Source organism: Fundulus heteroclitus, chromosome 20, assembly GCF_011125445.2.
Source record: "Fundulus heteroclitus isolate FHET01 chromosome 20, MU-UCD_Fhet_4.1, whole genome shotgun sequence".
Lineage (NCBI taxonomy): Eukaryota > Metazoa > Chordata > Actinopteri > Cyprinodontiformes > Fundulidae > Fundulus > Fundulus heteroclitus.
Window position 1 is genome coordinate 15,825,162 of NC_046380.1, and position 16,457 is coordinate 15,841,618.

At 37.2% G+C, this 16,457-nt stretch overlaps 2 protein-coding genes across 3 annotated transcripts in view; both read right to left on the reverse strand.

The window, feature by feature from the left end:
- The window catches only part of LOC105930914 (protein phosphatase 1 regulatory subunit 1A), a 39,529-nt gene extending 35,055 nt beyond the window's left edge, over window positions 1-4,474 (reverse strand). Inside the window, exon 1 of the mRNA XM_012869349.3 lies at window positions 4,034-4,474. Within this exon, the coding sequence (XP_012724803.2) occupies window positions 4,034-4,114 (81 nt within the window). The 5' untranslated portion in view covers window positions 4,115-4,474. The remainder of the gene's footprint in view (window positions 1-4,033) is intronic.
- Window positions 4,475-11,744: 7,270 nt separating this feature from the next.
- npffl (neuropeptide FF-amide peptide precursor like) lies at window positions 11,745-15,782 on the reverse strand. Of its 2 annotated transcripts, XM_036152140.1 has the most exons (4): window positions 14,343-15,782; window positions 14,079-14,260; window positions 13,225-13,340; window positions 11,745-12,252 (listed from the first exon to the last, which is right to left on the reverse strand). In XM_036152140.1, the coding sequence occupies exons 2-4, from the start codon at window positions 14,226-14,228 to the stop codon at window positions 12,132-12,134; spliced, it is 387 nt and encodes a 128-aa protein (XP_036008033.1). In that variant the 5' UTR covers window positions 14,229-14,260; window positions 14,343-15,782; the 3' UTR covers window positions 11,745-12,131. The 2 variants fall into 2 exon arrangements, with proteins under 2 accessions (XP_036008033.1, XP_021175582.2); XM_021319907.2 differs by lacking the exon at window positions 14,343-15,782 and having other exon boundaries at window positions 14,079-14,293.
- Window positions 15,783-16,457: the final 675 nt, after the last annotated feature.

Below are 16,457 nucleotides of genomic sequence, written 5' to 3' on the forward strand. Positions count from 1 at the left end.
GATAGATCTGTGCGTGAATTAGGCCTGACATTTGGGCTTCCTGTAAATATTCCAGCAGCTTTGGGGTGTGCTGTTTATTCTGTTATAAAACACATGTAATAAATGTTATGTACGAGTAAAACACAGAAATGTGTATTAGAATTATTGTACAATATTTTTGACAGACACATATGAATATGAATCATGCACACACCTTTTTGACAGATTTCTTACTCCATACTGGTACACCTGAATTTCTTCACTGAGGGACAATGAAGAATATTTCTATTTTGCTATTCTGTTGACCCCTTTACAATTTTTCGTTTTTGCCACTGGTGGCCTTTGTTTCACTGTAAGCTGGGGCTGGGAGAGGCTGGTAGGACATGCAGCAAAGGTCCACAGGCTGGGACTGAAACCCTGGACAGCTTCATCAAGGACAGAGGCCTCTGAGCATGGGTCAAGTGCTCTACCCCGTGTCACTGATACATCCTTTTTAAAAAGATTTACTGAAAGTAAAACCCCACAGCTCTGATTCAATTGACAACAGATATTATTTAAATCTTGTAATGTCTTAAAATAAGCAATAGCATATTGAAGAGATAAGGTTAAAACAAATGCTTTAGAACTGAAACTGTCTCTGTCTAAACATTCAGATTGCTGCTCCGATCCGAACACCAAAATCAAAAAGCAGCAAATACAAGTTGTCCCACTTTCCAGTACCTGTGCGAAAGTGGAATTACAGAAATGTTGATATGAATTGGGAAGGACAGTTCTGCACAGTTCAGAGACGTGAGTTTATTAAGGTGCTGTAGCAAAAATCTGTGATGTACAAACCATTTTGCTACGGATATTCTTGATGGGAGAAATATTTTTTTCTGTATCTTTATCTTTATACAGCTGCTGTTGTTTGTGTGTTAGCTACATTATATTCCAGTGGCGTCTTGGGCTCATATCGTCAGGACACCCTTGTAAATTAGATTTAAAATTTATTTGAGGGTTTCCTGTTTAAAGTAAAAAAAAATGAACAAATAAAAATCTATATTAAAGGAGGATGTTTGAACTTTCTTAGATTTTCTTAGAGTTGAATATTATATTTTTAATGATGACGTTTAATTTAATTAATTATAATTTTGTTTAATCTTTGAAACCTTTGGTTAGATCACGGTCTGTATTTTGATTGTCTTTATTGAGCATCAACATCTCTGTTAACACAATGGACACCGTTTCTCTTCTGTAGTGAAGGTGCAGCAAAGTAAGGTTTACTGGCAGATGAAGGTCTCTTTTATAGCTAATTGTGTCTTTAATGCTCTGGACTACAACTCTTGGCATCAGGTTTTTTTTTTTTTTATTTAAAAGAAAGCTGAAAAATATGTCCAAAGACATCAAAGTGTTGCTAATAAAACACTTATTAAACATTCATACCTGAATACATTTTCATATTCCCATGCTGCCAAGCACTGTACTTTTCAATCATCATTTACCGTATTATGTTACTTTGAAGACTGTCAAACTGCTTTACTAAAGGTTTCAGATTTACCCTGACATCATCAATGTACCCAGTTTTCACTGTGAGAAAATTTAGTTGTGAAGTAGTTGAAAGTTTATTTGTTTGATTTTGAGCACTTCTTGGAAGACGCAATTCTGTGAAAATTGATTTTATCTGCATTTGCTATTTTGTCATATCTGAATGTTGCAGATCAGCAAACAAATTTTAGTGTCAAAATGAGAGATAACCTAAGAAAATACGAAATCTAGCTTTAAAGTCATAATTTAATTTATTAAACTGACCTGGTCTATGTAAAAAAAAAAAAAAAAAAAAATCTCCTGCTCCTCTTTAATTCTAAACTAAATTAAACACATTGTGGTTCAATTCACTTAGAAATCACTTATATAGAACCATTCTGATAACATGGAGTAAGCTAAAATATTTCCAAAATCAACATATTATTCCCCAATCAGTCTAACAGATTAGAAATAAAATGGGGCAAAGGATCTAGGGAGTTTGTCCTGTAATTGCCAGGTTGCCGGTTCAATTCCTTGCTCCGACCGTCTCAGTCGTTGTGCCCTTGGGCCAGACACTTCACCCAAATTGCCTGTTGGCGGTGGTCAGAGTGCCTAGTGGCGCTGATGTATGGCAGCCTCGCCTCTGTCAGTCTGCTCCAGGGCAGCTCACCACCATCAGGGTGTGAATGACTGACTGTAGTGTAAAGCATTTTGGGGTCGTTGGACTAGTTAAAATGCTGTACTAGTACAAGCTATTTACCATTTTTACAAAGATGGTTACAAAGCCATTTTAAGGCATTGCCACGCCAGCAAACCAAAGAGTGACATTATCCATACATGGTGAAAACATGGAGAAGTGGTAAATCTCCAAGAGTGCACCAACAACTAACCAGGAGATCAATGAGGAACCCAGAACAATATGTACAACACTGCAGGCTTCACTTGTCTCAGTTAAAATCAGTTTTCATGGTACAACATATAAGAAAGAGACTTTTCTTATGGTTAAAGATAATGTTTGATTTTCTGAAACAATTAATTTTGGGTTTTCATTATCTGTTAGCCATAATCATCACAATTACAAGAGAAAACACAGGCTTAAAATATTTCCCTCAAAAACGACCGCCCATTACTAAGGGGTGGACCTGTTTCGATTGAATTTGCATGTTATCCAAGCCATTACAGGCCTTTGTTTGGTAATGGTATAAAGCTTGTTACTCATCATTACTCCAGACTATTTGAATTGAGAAAGCTTCCGGGAGAGGAAGCGAAACGTCTTCAACTACGGAAAACAAGTCCAGTTGCTTTGTTTTTTACCTTTTTTTGGAATGACCATGACCTGGATGACTGAGAATCTTCACCAGCATTTCCCTCTATGTGTAATGAATATATATACCATGATATACAAATTTTACTTTCTTGCATGAGTGACAAAATATACACCTTTTTTTATAATTTACAAATGTTTTAGGGCGTACCTTTAATCTAGGATATGTTGAGCCTTTGCTGTATAATCATATTATACGTTATAGTTCTGTCTCAACCTTCACCTGAACTTGACCATAATACCCAAGATTTCCTGAAAATCTCCTCACAAGAACAAAAGATAACATACAAACAAATACAAAAGCATTGAGACATATCTATCATCCTCAGTTGTCCCATGTTTCTCAGTCAGTGAGAAGAAAAACTTAAAAGTAGAAGAAAACAAGAGGCAGATTGAGAGTAGGCTGACTCCTAAAGCTTTTCCAGCTGTACTCACAGCAGTTTCATTATGAATGAGCACTCTCATTCATTTATATTTATAAAAAGGAGAAAATGGGACATTTTCACACTGTATTTTCATCAGGCACAAGATCTGCACACACAGGGATTTTCCACTGACTAAGCGTTATTTCCTTCTATATCATGAAATTCAGATTTCTTGTTTTTTTTTTTCCCCTATTTCAAAACATACAAATAGGTTTTGTTTGCTAATAAGCCCAGATTGCACTATTAGATTGAAAGAAGAAATATTTACACCAGCAATAGTGATTAATTTCGTCACACGTCTGATGCAGCAGAAATTCTGCCAGTATTATAAAGGTCAAAACTATGAGCAGCCAGTCAGGGAAATCAGAAAATCCCCAAATGATCTCCTGGAGCTGCATATTTGAGGTCCAACAATACATTACGCTGCTTGTATCCCGAGTGCTTCTACAAATCTGCCAAACTGTGAGTCTAGGTAAGTGGAAAAAAAATCAATCCTAAATTAATTGGCCTTACAACTCTCCTGCATTCAGAACACTCATCAAGTATCAAACGTTGTTTAACTGTGGTTTCTTTGAAGACCACACACTCAGCTCAAGCGCTCAGGATAAACCGGTCTTGATTAAATTCCTGCCAACAGTCTAATGTAATATTTTTTTCCAACAATCTTTAAAAAAAAATCACTTTAAAAAAAAGTAGAAATCCTCATCACTTTTACAGTAACAAAGATACAGATCCCATTTGACCCACACATCCAGCTCTTCTTCCCCCTTCTTCTCCCTCCTCCCTTTGCCTTCCCCCTTACTTGTTCGGCTGCCTCTGGGTCCAGGTGGGTGTCCAGCAGGGGGACGGTGAACTGAATCTTTCTGGGGCTCCCAGTTTCCATGGCGTTTGTCTATCAGAGAGGAGAGCAGGAAGAAGAACAAGAAGAAGAAGAGGAGGAGAATCCGTGCAGAGGAAAATGAATCAGGCTGGAAAAATAATTTCTCAAAAAGAAGTAGCCTCCAGCCAAAAAAATAAAAAAATAAAAATAACCAGTCTCTTTTATTAGTTTTTCTTTGTTATTTATCTTGCCTATGCCTTCCCCAAATTAGCTTTCTTTATAGCTACCTATCTCTAAGCTGCACACTTGTCCTGCCCTCAGCACCTGCCGGCGTGTCTTTTCTAGCTCCCCTCTAGTTCCTCTTAGCCTCTCCAAGCTCTTAGTGCTCAGGCAAGGGCATTTTGAGCCAGGAACACCTCTCCTCCTCTCCTTCGCTCTCATTTGCTGTGCTCTGCTCCCCTTCACACGAAGCCCCACCCTCTCTTCATCAATCTGTCTCTCTGTATTGGCTGTTTGAGCGCAGGGCTGTTCTGCAGCATCCTCTGCACAGATGGCAGAGTCAGGATAACAAAGAAACACTCTCTCTATCTCTGATGAAAGGAGAGTGATTCGGCCACAGCTTTGGGAGTATTTTTAAAACCAGCAACCTACACATGCTTAAAAACAACCTACACTGTCTTCTATATAGTCTGGTTCCAACGTTCAATGGCTCTGAAAGAGATGACCATACTGATTATCTCTCGCACTCACAGTTAGGTATGAATAAATATGCATATTATAATTTTACAGAATTACACACTGTAATATGTATCTTCACTGGTCAAGATACTAAATGAAGGTTGAACACTGAAATGGCAAATGTGCTGACAGATAAACTGGTATGAATGCAAAACAAGCATCTAAGCATGGGGTCACATATTGATGATTTTTGCTGCAGTACTTTTAACATTAAACACAAAATTATCTGAAAACCTACGTGTGTAATTATAATCTAAGCTTTGTTAATATATTTCGAAGCAATGTTTTCTTTGTCTGTCTGCCAGCCCGGCCTTTATTGATCGTCTCTTGGCCTGAGTGTCCCCTATATCACACGTCTGCTGGGTCCTGATACCTGACACCACACAAGAAGCATATGGTGCACCAGATCTGCAGTGTTTTTGAGGAAAAGAAATGCAAAGCCTGATGCTTTCTAACTCTTCACACCTCTGCATAGGTGTTGCAAACAAATCCCCATCAATTCTCCAATGATGCTGGACTTTATTTATATAGTAGCAAAAAAGGGAAACGCTTAATTTAGAGTTACCGTATACTTTTATGGAAAACAATTGCAATACCTTTTAAACATCAGATGTTGGTCAAGATGACAAATTATTGTTTTAAACATTAACACCTTCGAGTTTAATAAAGAAAAATGTTTTCAATCAAAGATCAACTAAAATAACTTTAGGCTGAACACCTCTGCACACACATACAAAAAAAAAACCCGAAACATTTTAGGCAGAGATGGAAACCGTTTCAAGTTTCAGCCCCAATATCAGATGTTTTCTAAATGTTGTGTGGCATCAACCCTCTGGCTTGCTTTTTTGTGTGTTTTCAGTTTCATATTTATATAACTTTAGCTGTTTTGATGACTTTAGCTGTTTTAATCAGACTGGGTTTTGTGAGGTGATTTTCATGTCTTCAGGTCGTTCATATTCAAGTGCATTTTATTTTTTTTTCCTCCACTGGTTTTGAAATCCCTACAGAATGTCGTGAATAGAATCAGTTGTATGCTTTTCAAATGAGAATAAAGAAACATGAGAGACTTTAATTGGCAAAACTGAAATTTGAGAGATTATGGTTAAAAAAAAATTCTGAATAACTGTTAAGTTTGACGAGATCTGAAGATAATATAGCTCTGATATGACTATCTTTAAAAGAGCATTTTTGTGTTAAAGAGACATATGTAGAGAACAAAATGGGACCACCCCATGGAGGGTGAAAACATCCTATTTTCCTTTAAATTTAATATCGCTCATTGTATTTTACATTACGCAAAGAAACTCAATTATGTGTTCACAGTTCAGCCTTAATAAAACGTGGAATGAGGAGAAATTTTCTCTCTGAGCTGACTCAGACAAATTGCGTCACATCTTTTGTGTATATAACACCTGATTTAGAAAAAAAAAACTATTACAGATTCCTAATAAATTCCAAATCTGACAAAAGCTTCTGACCTTATCCAGAAGTGCCGAATTGAAATAAATTTAGAATCATTTTTTATATATTGTTGTTTTAGAAATCATGTTGTCACTGTCAACTGCTGAAACATAAAAACAACCAGATTTTCCTTTCTTGCGTTGCAGCTGAGTGTGAAAAGTTGTGACGATAATAAAAACCTGCCATAGTAATTGGAGGCTTTCTGAATTATGCCTTTGTAATTAAACCGTTAATAAAAGTCTTAACGCTCTCCGTGTTGTGAAAGAGAGAGCCAGCAGCAGCTGGCTGTGTGTTCTCCCAAACAACCTTGAGAGAAAAGCACCAATACAAAAAAATCTCTTTTTTTCTGGGATATGAGCAGGATGTTGTCTCTCTGTTTAAGCATTAAATAAGGGGAAAAATATCCCAAAGCCTCTGTGCTGTAACTAAAAGACAGGAAAGTTTTCCTTAGTGCTAAAAGGTGCTGATAAATAATGAAATAGCATCACCGAGAGACAGTGTTTACTTTAAACTTCAGATCCTCATATAATTTTCATAAAATTCAGTGTTGGATATATAATAATTCTTTGTGTGTTGCAGCTGTCAGTTTATGGCCCAATCTGTTCTGTTGTAAGATTTTTTTTCCTGAATGTTTAGCTTCATAAGAGGAACCATAAATCCTGCAGCTACGACTTAATGTTTTTGTTAGATTTCCAAGGTTTATATTACATAAGTATGTTCTATAAATATCTGCTGAACTAAAAAAAACAAAAATAAGGTCTGGTTTTGGTTAGCTGGGAAATGATTTCTGCTCATGATTTTGAAGCAGTGCAATCATCCAATAAAGACATGTCAATCTGAAAAACTCACACAGAAAAGGCAATTAGAAGAATTTTATTGATACAATATTTTAAGAGTTTGACGCTCAGACCTCGGCAGGAAAAATTCACGCTGAATTATACTTCAATATGCATAAGCAGGCATATGAGAATAGGGATATTTCCCCCCAGGCCTGAAACTGGTGGTGGAGTGGAGATAAATAAAGTTTGTTCAGTCCATATGATGATCTGTTTAAGCTAGATGTCCAACTTGATAAACACAGGTTGCCTGAACTGTCCATGATGAGCAAGCATGAAGCGACTGTGGAGAGGAAAAACTCCCCTTTGGAAAGAAACCTCTGGCAGAACCAGGCTCAACATGGCGGTCTTCTGCCGGACCGTTTTAAGGAGTGACTGGGAATTCCATAAGAGTCCGGGAGGAATCATACTCTGATAGGGACGAGGTTGAAGGAGGACCGTAGGAAAGCCAGGCGGAGCTTAGCTACGATGGTGGAGAAGGGGATGGAGGAGGGTTGAATCCGGTCATCAGAGTCCAAACCAGACACGCGCAGCCACTGCTTGCTCGCTGAGCAGAAGGCCGAGACGAGGATGTGGAGTTCTTTTAAGATGAACCCAGGATGCTGATTGGCTTCGAGAAGGAGCAGTTCAAAGCTGATTGGCTTGCGTCGGAGGCGGATGAGTCTCTGATTAATGGAGGTAGGCAATAGAGTTTATTCAGTTTGAATTTTCGCTTAAGCTCCATATTCACTAAAAGTATTCTGAAACTTCAACATTTATAAATCTTAAAATAATCCCCTTATAATGACTTAAGTTTCTTCTGATCGTGGAAAAAACATTCAATCCATTGATGCAGGGCCACTTCATCAGTTTCAGTTAGATGTGCTTAATAATTGTGGTTTAGGTAGAAACGTATGTATGATGTGGAACTGGAAACTTATGAATTACATTAGGAATCAAACAAATCCAGTGCTTTACACACCACTGCACTGATTCAAATCTTACCTGGTGGAGCAAATTTCTGTCAGCCTGGGGAACCAAACATTTTCCATAGTTCCAATGTCTTGTGGGGTGCCACAAGGCTCAGTTTTAGGCTCTTCTTTTCTTTGCTTTTTCTTTGCTCTGACTTGCCATCATTCTGCTGATGCTTGCTGTGTTGTTCCACTGCTATGCTGATGATAGTCAGGTCTATGTCCTTCTCTAAAGGAAAGATGTAAACTGTGCTACATCATCTGCTACGGGGGTTACAAAAAACAGTTCTGCATTGTTTTATTGAAACCCAAAAAATTATAAGTACATATTTTCCACATTCTGGCATCAATACACTGGCTGCCTGTTCATTGTACAATACATTCGAATATTTTTTCTAACTGGTATATAAATCCCTATGCGGTCTTACCTGACCCTACTTCTCTGAGCTGCCCTTACCATACTAATTGATTTCACTCTCTTAGGTCAGCTAATTAGTTTGAGCTTCTAAAATGAGTAACATCTTTGTTTATGTTATGCCTTTTATTTTCAACATTCTAAAAATATTAACAAATATATCTAAACGGAGTTAGTGTTGTTACATTTCTTCATTAATATCATTAGTCCCAAACATACAATAAAATGTATTTCCCGTAAAACACCAAACAGTTTACCTTGGCCATTACCCTTGATGTTTTTCTTCCTGTCACCATGCAACCAAACCCTGTTTGGTGAGAGAGATTATGCTGTTGCACGGCAGTGGTTACTACTGACAGAGACCTCTGTCTTTCCTGTGTTAAAAAAATGGCTCCCTCCAGATGATGATGATGAGCCTGAAGGAAAGTAGGAGAAAGGAGGGTTGAAGAAAGATGAGAACGTTTAAGTTAGAAGTAACCTGTTTTAGAGTTCCAGCGAAGGTACAAGGAACTGTGTTTGTATCACTATATGTCAGTTTATGTGTTTACTTCCTTTTCCTCGGTCTGTCTCTCTTTGTTGTGCACACACATGCGTTTTCATTTTCTTTTTCTTTTTTTTGCAGAGCCCCCCTGTGGACTCATGAAATTCAGATGAGTTCAGACCTCCTTTAACCCAGATGTGCTGATCAAGGGGTTCCACCAATGTAGAAAAAGGCACCCAGCCTTTTATTTTGCTTGTCCTCTTGCTGCCTCATATTTGCTCCTTTTGCTTCAAACCCACCAACAGTTTAATTTGTTGGACAAGATCCTGTCACGCTCACCTAAAAGCTTTATTTCTATGATCCTCTGTGTTATTGTACTAATACTGTCAAACATTTGTGCATCCTAAGAGTCTTACTAGTGGACAGAAAAGGTTGCTTCTGCTCAGTTAAATGTAAGTGATCCATTTTCAGAGTGTACTTCACTGCAGGTCTCTAAATGCAAATGCCATTTGCTTCTTACAAAGCCAGATTGGGGATATTCATTGTGCTGCAAAATTTGGACAGAGGGTGGGGTGGATGATTTGGCAGCAATCAATAAGGGTAAAAACAGCAATCAATGCTTATTATTGTGTTTTTCCTCACTGTTTCGTGTGTGTCTCGGTAACCCATTATATTGTGTTAATAATATAATATATAATAATGGTTCTGTGTTTATGAGTTTGATTGAATAAATATTTTCCTCAGTTTCTAATTAATTAATGTTAATGTAATAAATGTGTATAAATCTTAATTTCATAATGTAATAGGACATTGTCTGGCTGCCATGTTGATGTTTAGCAACTATTCCTGTTTGTAATTAAAACTCTTCTATGATCTTAGTTTGTCAGTATCAGTCATCGTACGTTTCAAAGTAAAAATCAATTAAAAAGCCACGGTTAAAGTGGGAAATTAATATGCACTGTATATGACATCTCCATAGCCAAATGAAACGACCCTATTAACAGTTATAAAAATGAGCCATCAAAAAGTAATAAACTCAGGATGTCATCTAGATCCCATTTGCACTAGTTCTTCTCTATTTCTTTTATTTTCTTAGCCCATAAAAAAGGAATTGGAGGACACCCTAATAAAAGACTCATGCTTAGAGGGAAGGACATATACTCCCTCCCAGTAATTGGCTGTGGAAACCGTTAACTCACGGAGTAATTGCATGTTGCTGTGTTTTAATTAGTGCTCAAGCTTATTGCATGCTGCGTCCCCAGGTGGTTGTAAATCCAACACTGACAACAGCCTTCGGCGAGGCTGCGAACAGAGGCTGACCATCGCTTCACATTAAAGGGATGGATGCCAAATAAAACTGTTTCCATCCTCTTCTCAACGAATCCCTAAAACTGTTATCTAATTGGTCGGAAGTGAAGTGATTGTGTACTGATATAGATATCTTGATGTAGATAACTTTTTAATGCATACCTTTTGTATTTCAAAGTAAAAAAAAAATCATTCTTCAGTCAGAGTACCGCTATGACCTGCTGATACATTAAAAACTTCTTCCTGCAAGCAGATTGCATCATGTGGGTTGATTGCAATATACGTCAGAGGCTAATGACATAATGGGTAGATTTTGTGGTGAAAAAGTGCTGGCATCTACTGAGATGATTACAGTGTAAAGCTGAGGATCAATACTCACTGTGCTTTAAACTCATTAGGTAACTTTTTAACACTTACAGCATTTTGGGATACATATTTTGGGGAAAGGATTAATTTTTCTACGTCTTTACTCTGCCTTTCACTCCCACAATATCCATATTGTGGGAATAAAATCAGACTGCACCCAGAAGGCTGGACTATTCATCTTGTTTGAACAGAGTGACACCATGTCAGTGTTTATTCCTTCACTTTAGGTAATGTTCTAGTAATTTATCTCTGTGTCACTCTCACAAGCAGTTCAAGCCTGGAAAACAGATCATTAGTGGCCAGAGAGGTCCACCTGCAAGAGGACTTGGGAGAGAGACCAGAGGTTGTGTCTTTAAAGCCAAAACGTGACAAAGAAAATTAAATGTAGACACACATTAAACAAGGATGGTTCTCGTTTTCATAACCAAATAAGTTTGTACTAGGATTATAAAATCCTCCAGATTGGTAACAAAGAGAGAAATTAGGAAAGGCGCAGCATTAGTGGTAAACACGTGGTAAAGTATGAGAAACAGATTGAGCTCAAGTTCAAAATCCTTTCAATGAATTTCTTCTAATGTTGAATTTCTATATCTTCTGAATAAAACTGTAGTGAGTTAAAACATATTGTTTATAATGGTTAGCAAAAGATTTCTTACTTTTTTTAGAACATCCTTTTTAATTTTAAGAAAAAATGGCTTGCCATTATTTGTGTATTCCGACTCTCACAACTGCTGACTGAAAAGCTTCAATTGTGGAGTAGTAGATGTTAGACCTGCTGCAGAACCATAAAAACAGACAATGTGATGGTGAATATCTAACATCTTTCAGTTGACTCCAAATTTATGTGTTAGTACCATTTCTTCTGCTCAGGGCCTCTTTAATTTGAGTATCTGATTTTATTTTTTTTGGGGGGGGGGGGGGTGCATTGTTATTTTAGTGATTAATGAGGAGTTTTAGTATTGTGGACTGTAAAGGATGTCACTGTGGACAGAACAAAACTCAGGAGGAACCCTTTCTTTCTTTGAGCTGTAAAACATGTTTTATTATTTATGATGTGTAATATAAGCACTAATAAGGAATAAACATGTTTTCTTTAAATTTTATTTGTATTTCTGGCTTAATTTTTATGCAATTTGTTAGATTTACTCAAATTTATGTACATTCTGAGCTGCACTCATTTATCAATGTTTACACAGTTTTCTTAGTTCAAAGCAGTTTTATTTGACAATTTACAACAAAAACTTTGAGTGTTAAATTACATTATTCGCATTAGGGACAAAAACACTACTTAATATGCTTTCTATGGTAGAAAATAGACAAAAGAAAATATTTAAAAAGGTTATTTCAACTGTAAGTGAATTTAAAATATAAAAAAAATGCCTTTTGGCTGACCACAGTATTTCCCAGAAAGAAAAAAATTATGATAATATTTTTCAGATTTTATTCATTCTAATACAGTGTGTAGACATCTCCCCTTCTGCTCAGCCTTGTACCAGAACAGCGATGCGCGGGTCCAGCTGCCAGACTACTTCTTGCCAAACCTCTGGGGCACGGCCATACTCCAGATCTGACCAGGGGCAGCCTCCCAGTCCCGAGCTTGGATCTGATCCTCCAACACTACCTGCCCTTTGGAGCTGCGGCCAAACCTGTGTGGATTCAGTAATCATTTTAAAAATAAAAACTTGAAATTTAAGGCGATACATATATAGGGTTTTCCAAGAATTTTGTTTTTGTTTTTATCTTTAAAAAAAACATTCTCAAAATTTCTGCAAAACACCAGCTTAAAAAAAAACATTGTTTTTAGATGAATAATGCAAAATCAAAAGCAGAATCAAATTAACTTTGCACAAGAAGTGGACATTTTGTTTGTTTGTTTTTAGGAGCGAGTAGAAAATCATTTGTGCATTAAAATCAAAGTATTTTCTGAATAAACAATATAAAGCTCCACGAGTGCACTAAGTCAGTAAGATTCAGCTTAATCTAAGAAAATCAACTGTGCTAATTACCGACATAAAAACGGCAAAATGTTTCAGCTCAATGCAAATCAACACCTGGAGTTATGAAGAAAATATGTGTATTTACTTTGTTTTTCTTTCAGACCTTAATTAAATGCCATAGAGCAGATTTCAAATTGCTATTACATAAGAAGAAAAACTACCCTGCAGCCAATAATTTCAGAATGATTGCCGACCCTCCGCGGCCGGCACCGCTGTTACAGGCAGAGAGATTTTCCTATTTTCATTGTAACAGTTGCAATTTTCTCCCTTACCACTTATACAAACCATTGCCTCAGTGATGTGGCTAATTATGGTGCTTATTGTACTCTGTGCTATTTAAGAAATCCAAATACAGATGATGTTTTACATGCAAATCCCTTTTAAACTAAACTCCAGACACCAGGACCCTATAGGCCAGGTAGCCTCTGCACATGTTTGTATGTTTGATTAAAAATAACAGAAAAAAAAGTGTTTGTAACGACATAGGAAATGGGTTTCAGCACTTTTTTCTTCTAGTTTTAACACAAACAAAATTTAGGCAGCAGCGTAGCATAAAAAAAACATTACGTAAGCCGCAGTTGGTGAAACATTTCATTGGACACGCGATCTACCATGACTGACCTCTGTGGCTGATGAAGGACAGATTCCCTGGTTTCTCTCTGGAATCCCAGCAGCAGAGCTCTTAGCACTGAAGCCAGCAGGCGATCGTCAAGACTGTCGTCTCTGCTCTCAATCTCCTAAAGCACATAACACACATTTACGCCCAGACAAGCATACATCCTCAAAAATGCAACACCTAGTTTAAAAATATATACTTTTATTAAAAACCCTGCAAACGTGTTTGGTTGACAACACAACTCCAAATGCTCTGAGCTGCTGTGGTGTGAGACATTGAGATATACTTTAAGCTCTTCAATGTATCCATCTAATCTCATTCTAATGCAAAAACAGACTTAGAATAGTCTGTTCCTAAAAGACACGGAGAGGAAATCCTGTTTATGTTTTTTTTTTGTTTTTCTACATTTTGATCTCAAACCAAGTATTACTGCAGATGTAGAAATTAGAATATATATAGCAGTGTATTTCATAGTGATACACATAAGGAGCGGCTTCTAAAATCTAAACGAGCTCTGTGATTTATCCTGCCTCCTTTCACAAAAGCCTCATTTCCCATTTAAATTCTGCATCACATGAAGTCACAGACTGTCACGTTAAATTGAATGAAAGACTCTTTGCTCAGACAGAAGTCATGCCAACATGTTCAGACAGTCTATGTTTAACTTCGACTGAATATTGTGACATTATGTGTGTCCGTGATGTCTTTCAGAATTTGTATTTTTTTTTTCATTTGAAGATGCCAAAACGATTTAGCTCTTGACAGGAATGGTATTTTCTTCTAAAAAAGCAGCCTAATTCGACATGAGACAGCAGAGTAAATTGGTGAAAGAGTTTCTGTGTACGAGATGTTGCCTCACCAGCCCCAACAGGCGGTCGGCCATGTTCTCCTCTGAGTTGCCAGCCAGTATGTCATTTTTATCTCCGCCGCCTTGGACATGAAGAGCCTGACTGACGCCAGCCATGGCCAGGATCAGAGCCAGGAGAGTCACCACTGCAGCTGTGTCCATGGTCTGAAGTTAGAGGGACGGTCCGACTGATGCTGAAGGAGAAAAATGTCGGCTATTTGAGTAAACGTCTGAACTTCACAAGTTGAAATCGTGCAAAGAGAAAGAGAGAATCACCTGATCGTGGTTTGGTTTTCTCCCTTTGAGGCGTCTTGGTGAAATTCATTGGTGGCAGTATGCTCCCTGCTTTTATAGACACCTTGAGGTCAGTGGCTGGAAACCTCGGGAGATCTGGAGAATTGTGCAGCTGTAACAGGGGACTTGAAGGGGGGGAAATGTGAGACATTAATGATGACTGAGATCCAGAGTGAATTATTATAAAATCCTTAGGGTGGTGAAACCCAACTCTCAGATTTAGTAATCAGATAAATCCCCATTAATGGAAGCTGATTCACCAGCCCCTGGTGGCCTGTTGTTCACATGGGTAGGAGGAAAATAAATACATAAGGAAACCTTAACAGTATTGTTGGTTCAAAGAGCTTCAAAATCAGAGATGATCTGTTCAAACAACTCTGTGTTAGAATGATTTATTTTAGCATGTCACCACTTAATTAGTTTGGAAGAACAAACCAAATGTAACCTTCAGATGAGTGGCAATTGGTAAGAATGTCGACTGAAATGCATACCTCCCATAAACTACAACCTGCTGGGACCCCAATGCGTCTATAGGAAAACTAATTTTCTATTGTTATGAAATCAAAGAGTGGCAGTGAACAAAGATTCCCTGCTCCAAAATGGACATCTTCAACTTTACATAAATCAGCAGTTGTCCACGTGGACATGTCACAGGGTTTCTAGTAGAAAGCGTTGCTCGATGGATAATCAGGTATAGATAATGGACAGATGGGTTATCAGGAAAGCCTTTACTTCATTAAAAAAGACAATGATTATAATTGTTACAATGGGGGATTTCAGGTCAACAATAATCACAAGTTTTTAGATTTGCTAGAGATTTAAAAACCTGATGAAAATTTGGTGAAAACATTTAATGGAATAGAACTTGCTCCTTTCCATGAAAGACTTCATTTGTTAATCGATAGTTTCCAAAAATTTAGATTGATTTGAATTGAAGGCACCTTTCCTTTCGATTAGAGAGCGTGACTCTGAGTTTCTTAGCGAAATACGTGTTCACTTTGTTTTATTTGTCCAAGCGTGGTTTGTGTATTTCCATAAAGTTCACTTCTTAGTCACTTCCTCGGCGATGGACGAGACGTAAACAGATTTGGCTCATCAAAGGACCTAATGGGTGACAATCCGCTTAAACGGACACGCCGTGTCGCTGGTCTTGTTTAACCGCCATGGCAACCAGGATGACATCAAAAGGATTCAGAGGGGAATTAGCTTTCTTTACCATAATAAGATCAGGAGCTTTTGGATTTAGAGGGAAAACCTAATTTGCTTACTTTGACATTAAATATTAAAAGCAACCAGCTGGAATTAGTCTGCTCTGTTTTACTGAAAACTGTTGGATTTAAACTAATCTCTTTGCTCAGACACATAGAGCTTATTATGTAGTTCAGGTCTGAACATGTGGTTAAAATATCTCAGAGTCATGGGTTGTTGCAGGTACGGAACAACGTTTGATGCAGTTCATCTATACAGCACTTATTGCAGCAGAATTCACATGCATGGTATTGTTTTAACTACATTTTTTAAGTCATGGGAATTGCTTAGAGTCAAGATAATTGAAAAACAATCATCTCATATATTATAAAGGAATTTATCATTCACAAATGAGGGGAAACCCAGTGCACTTCAATAAAGTAATACGTTTGTATCCCGAATCTTAATTGTTGATAAATATATTTTTTTGGAAATATATAAATAATTTGGCAGACTTGTGTCCTGGAGCAGGTTTCCTGATTTATGTTGATGACATTATTTCATATTAATGTTAATATATTGGTAAGGACATCACACCACATAACTGGTTCTCTTTTTGCTTTCTGCTGAAGCACAGTCATGTCTCACATTAAATGCTCATAAAACTCTCTTAATTTGCTTTTCCTTAAGGGCCCCAATATTAATAGAAACTATTTAAACCTAAGGATCTGTGTAATATGTGTTTACTTTTTTTAAATTGTGCATAATATCCATCTTTATGTAACTAGAAGCACTGCTGAGTACAAAAATTATGATTAAGCTTAAGCTGAAAATATAAAGTAAATGTTCTACTCAAACGTTCCATTTGAAAGTAAACCAATAAATAAACATGAAATGCTGCCAACACAG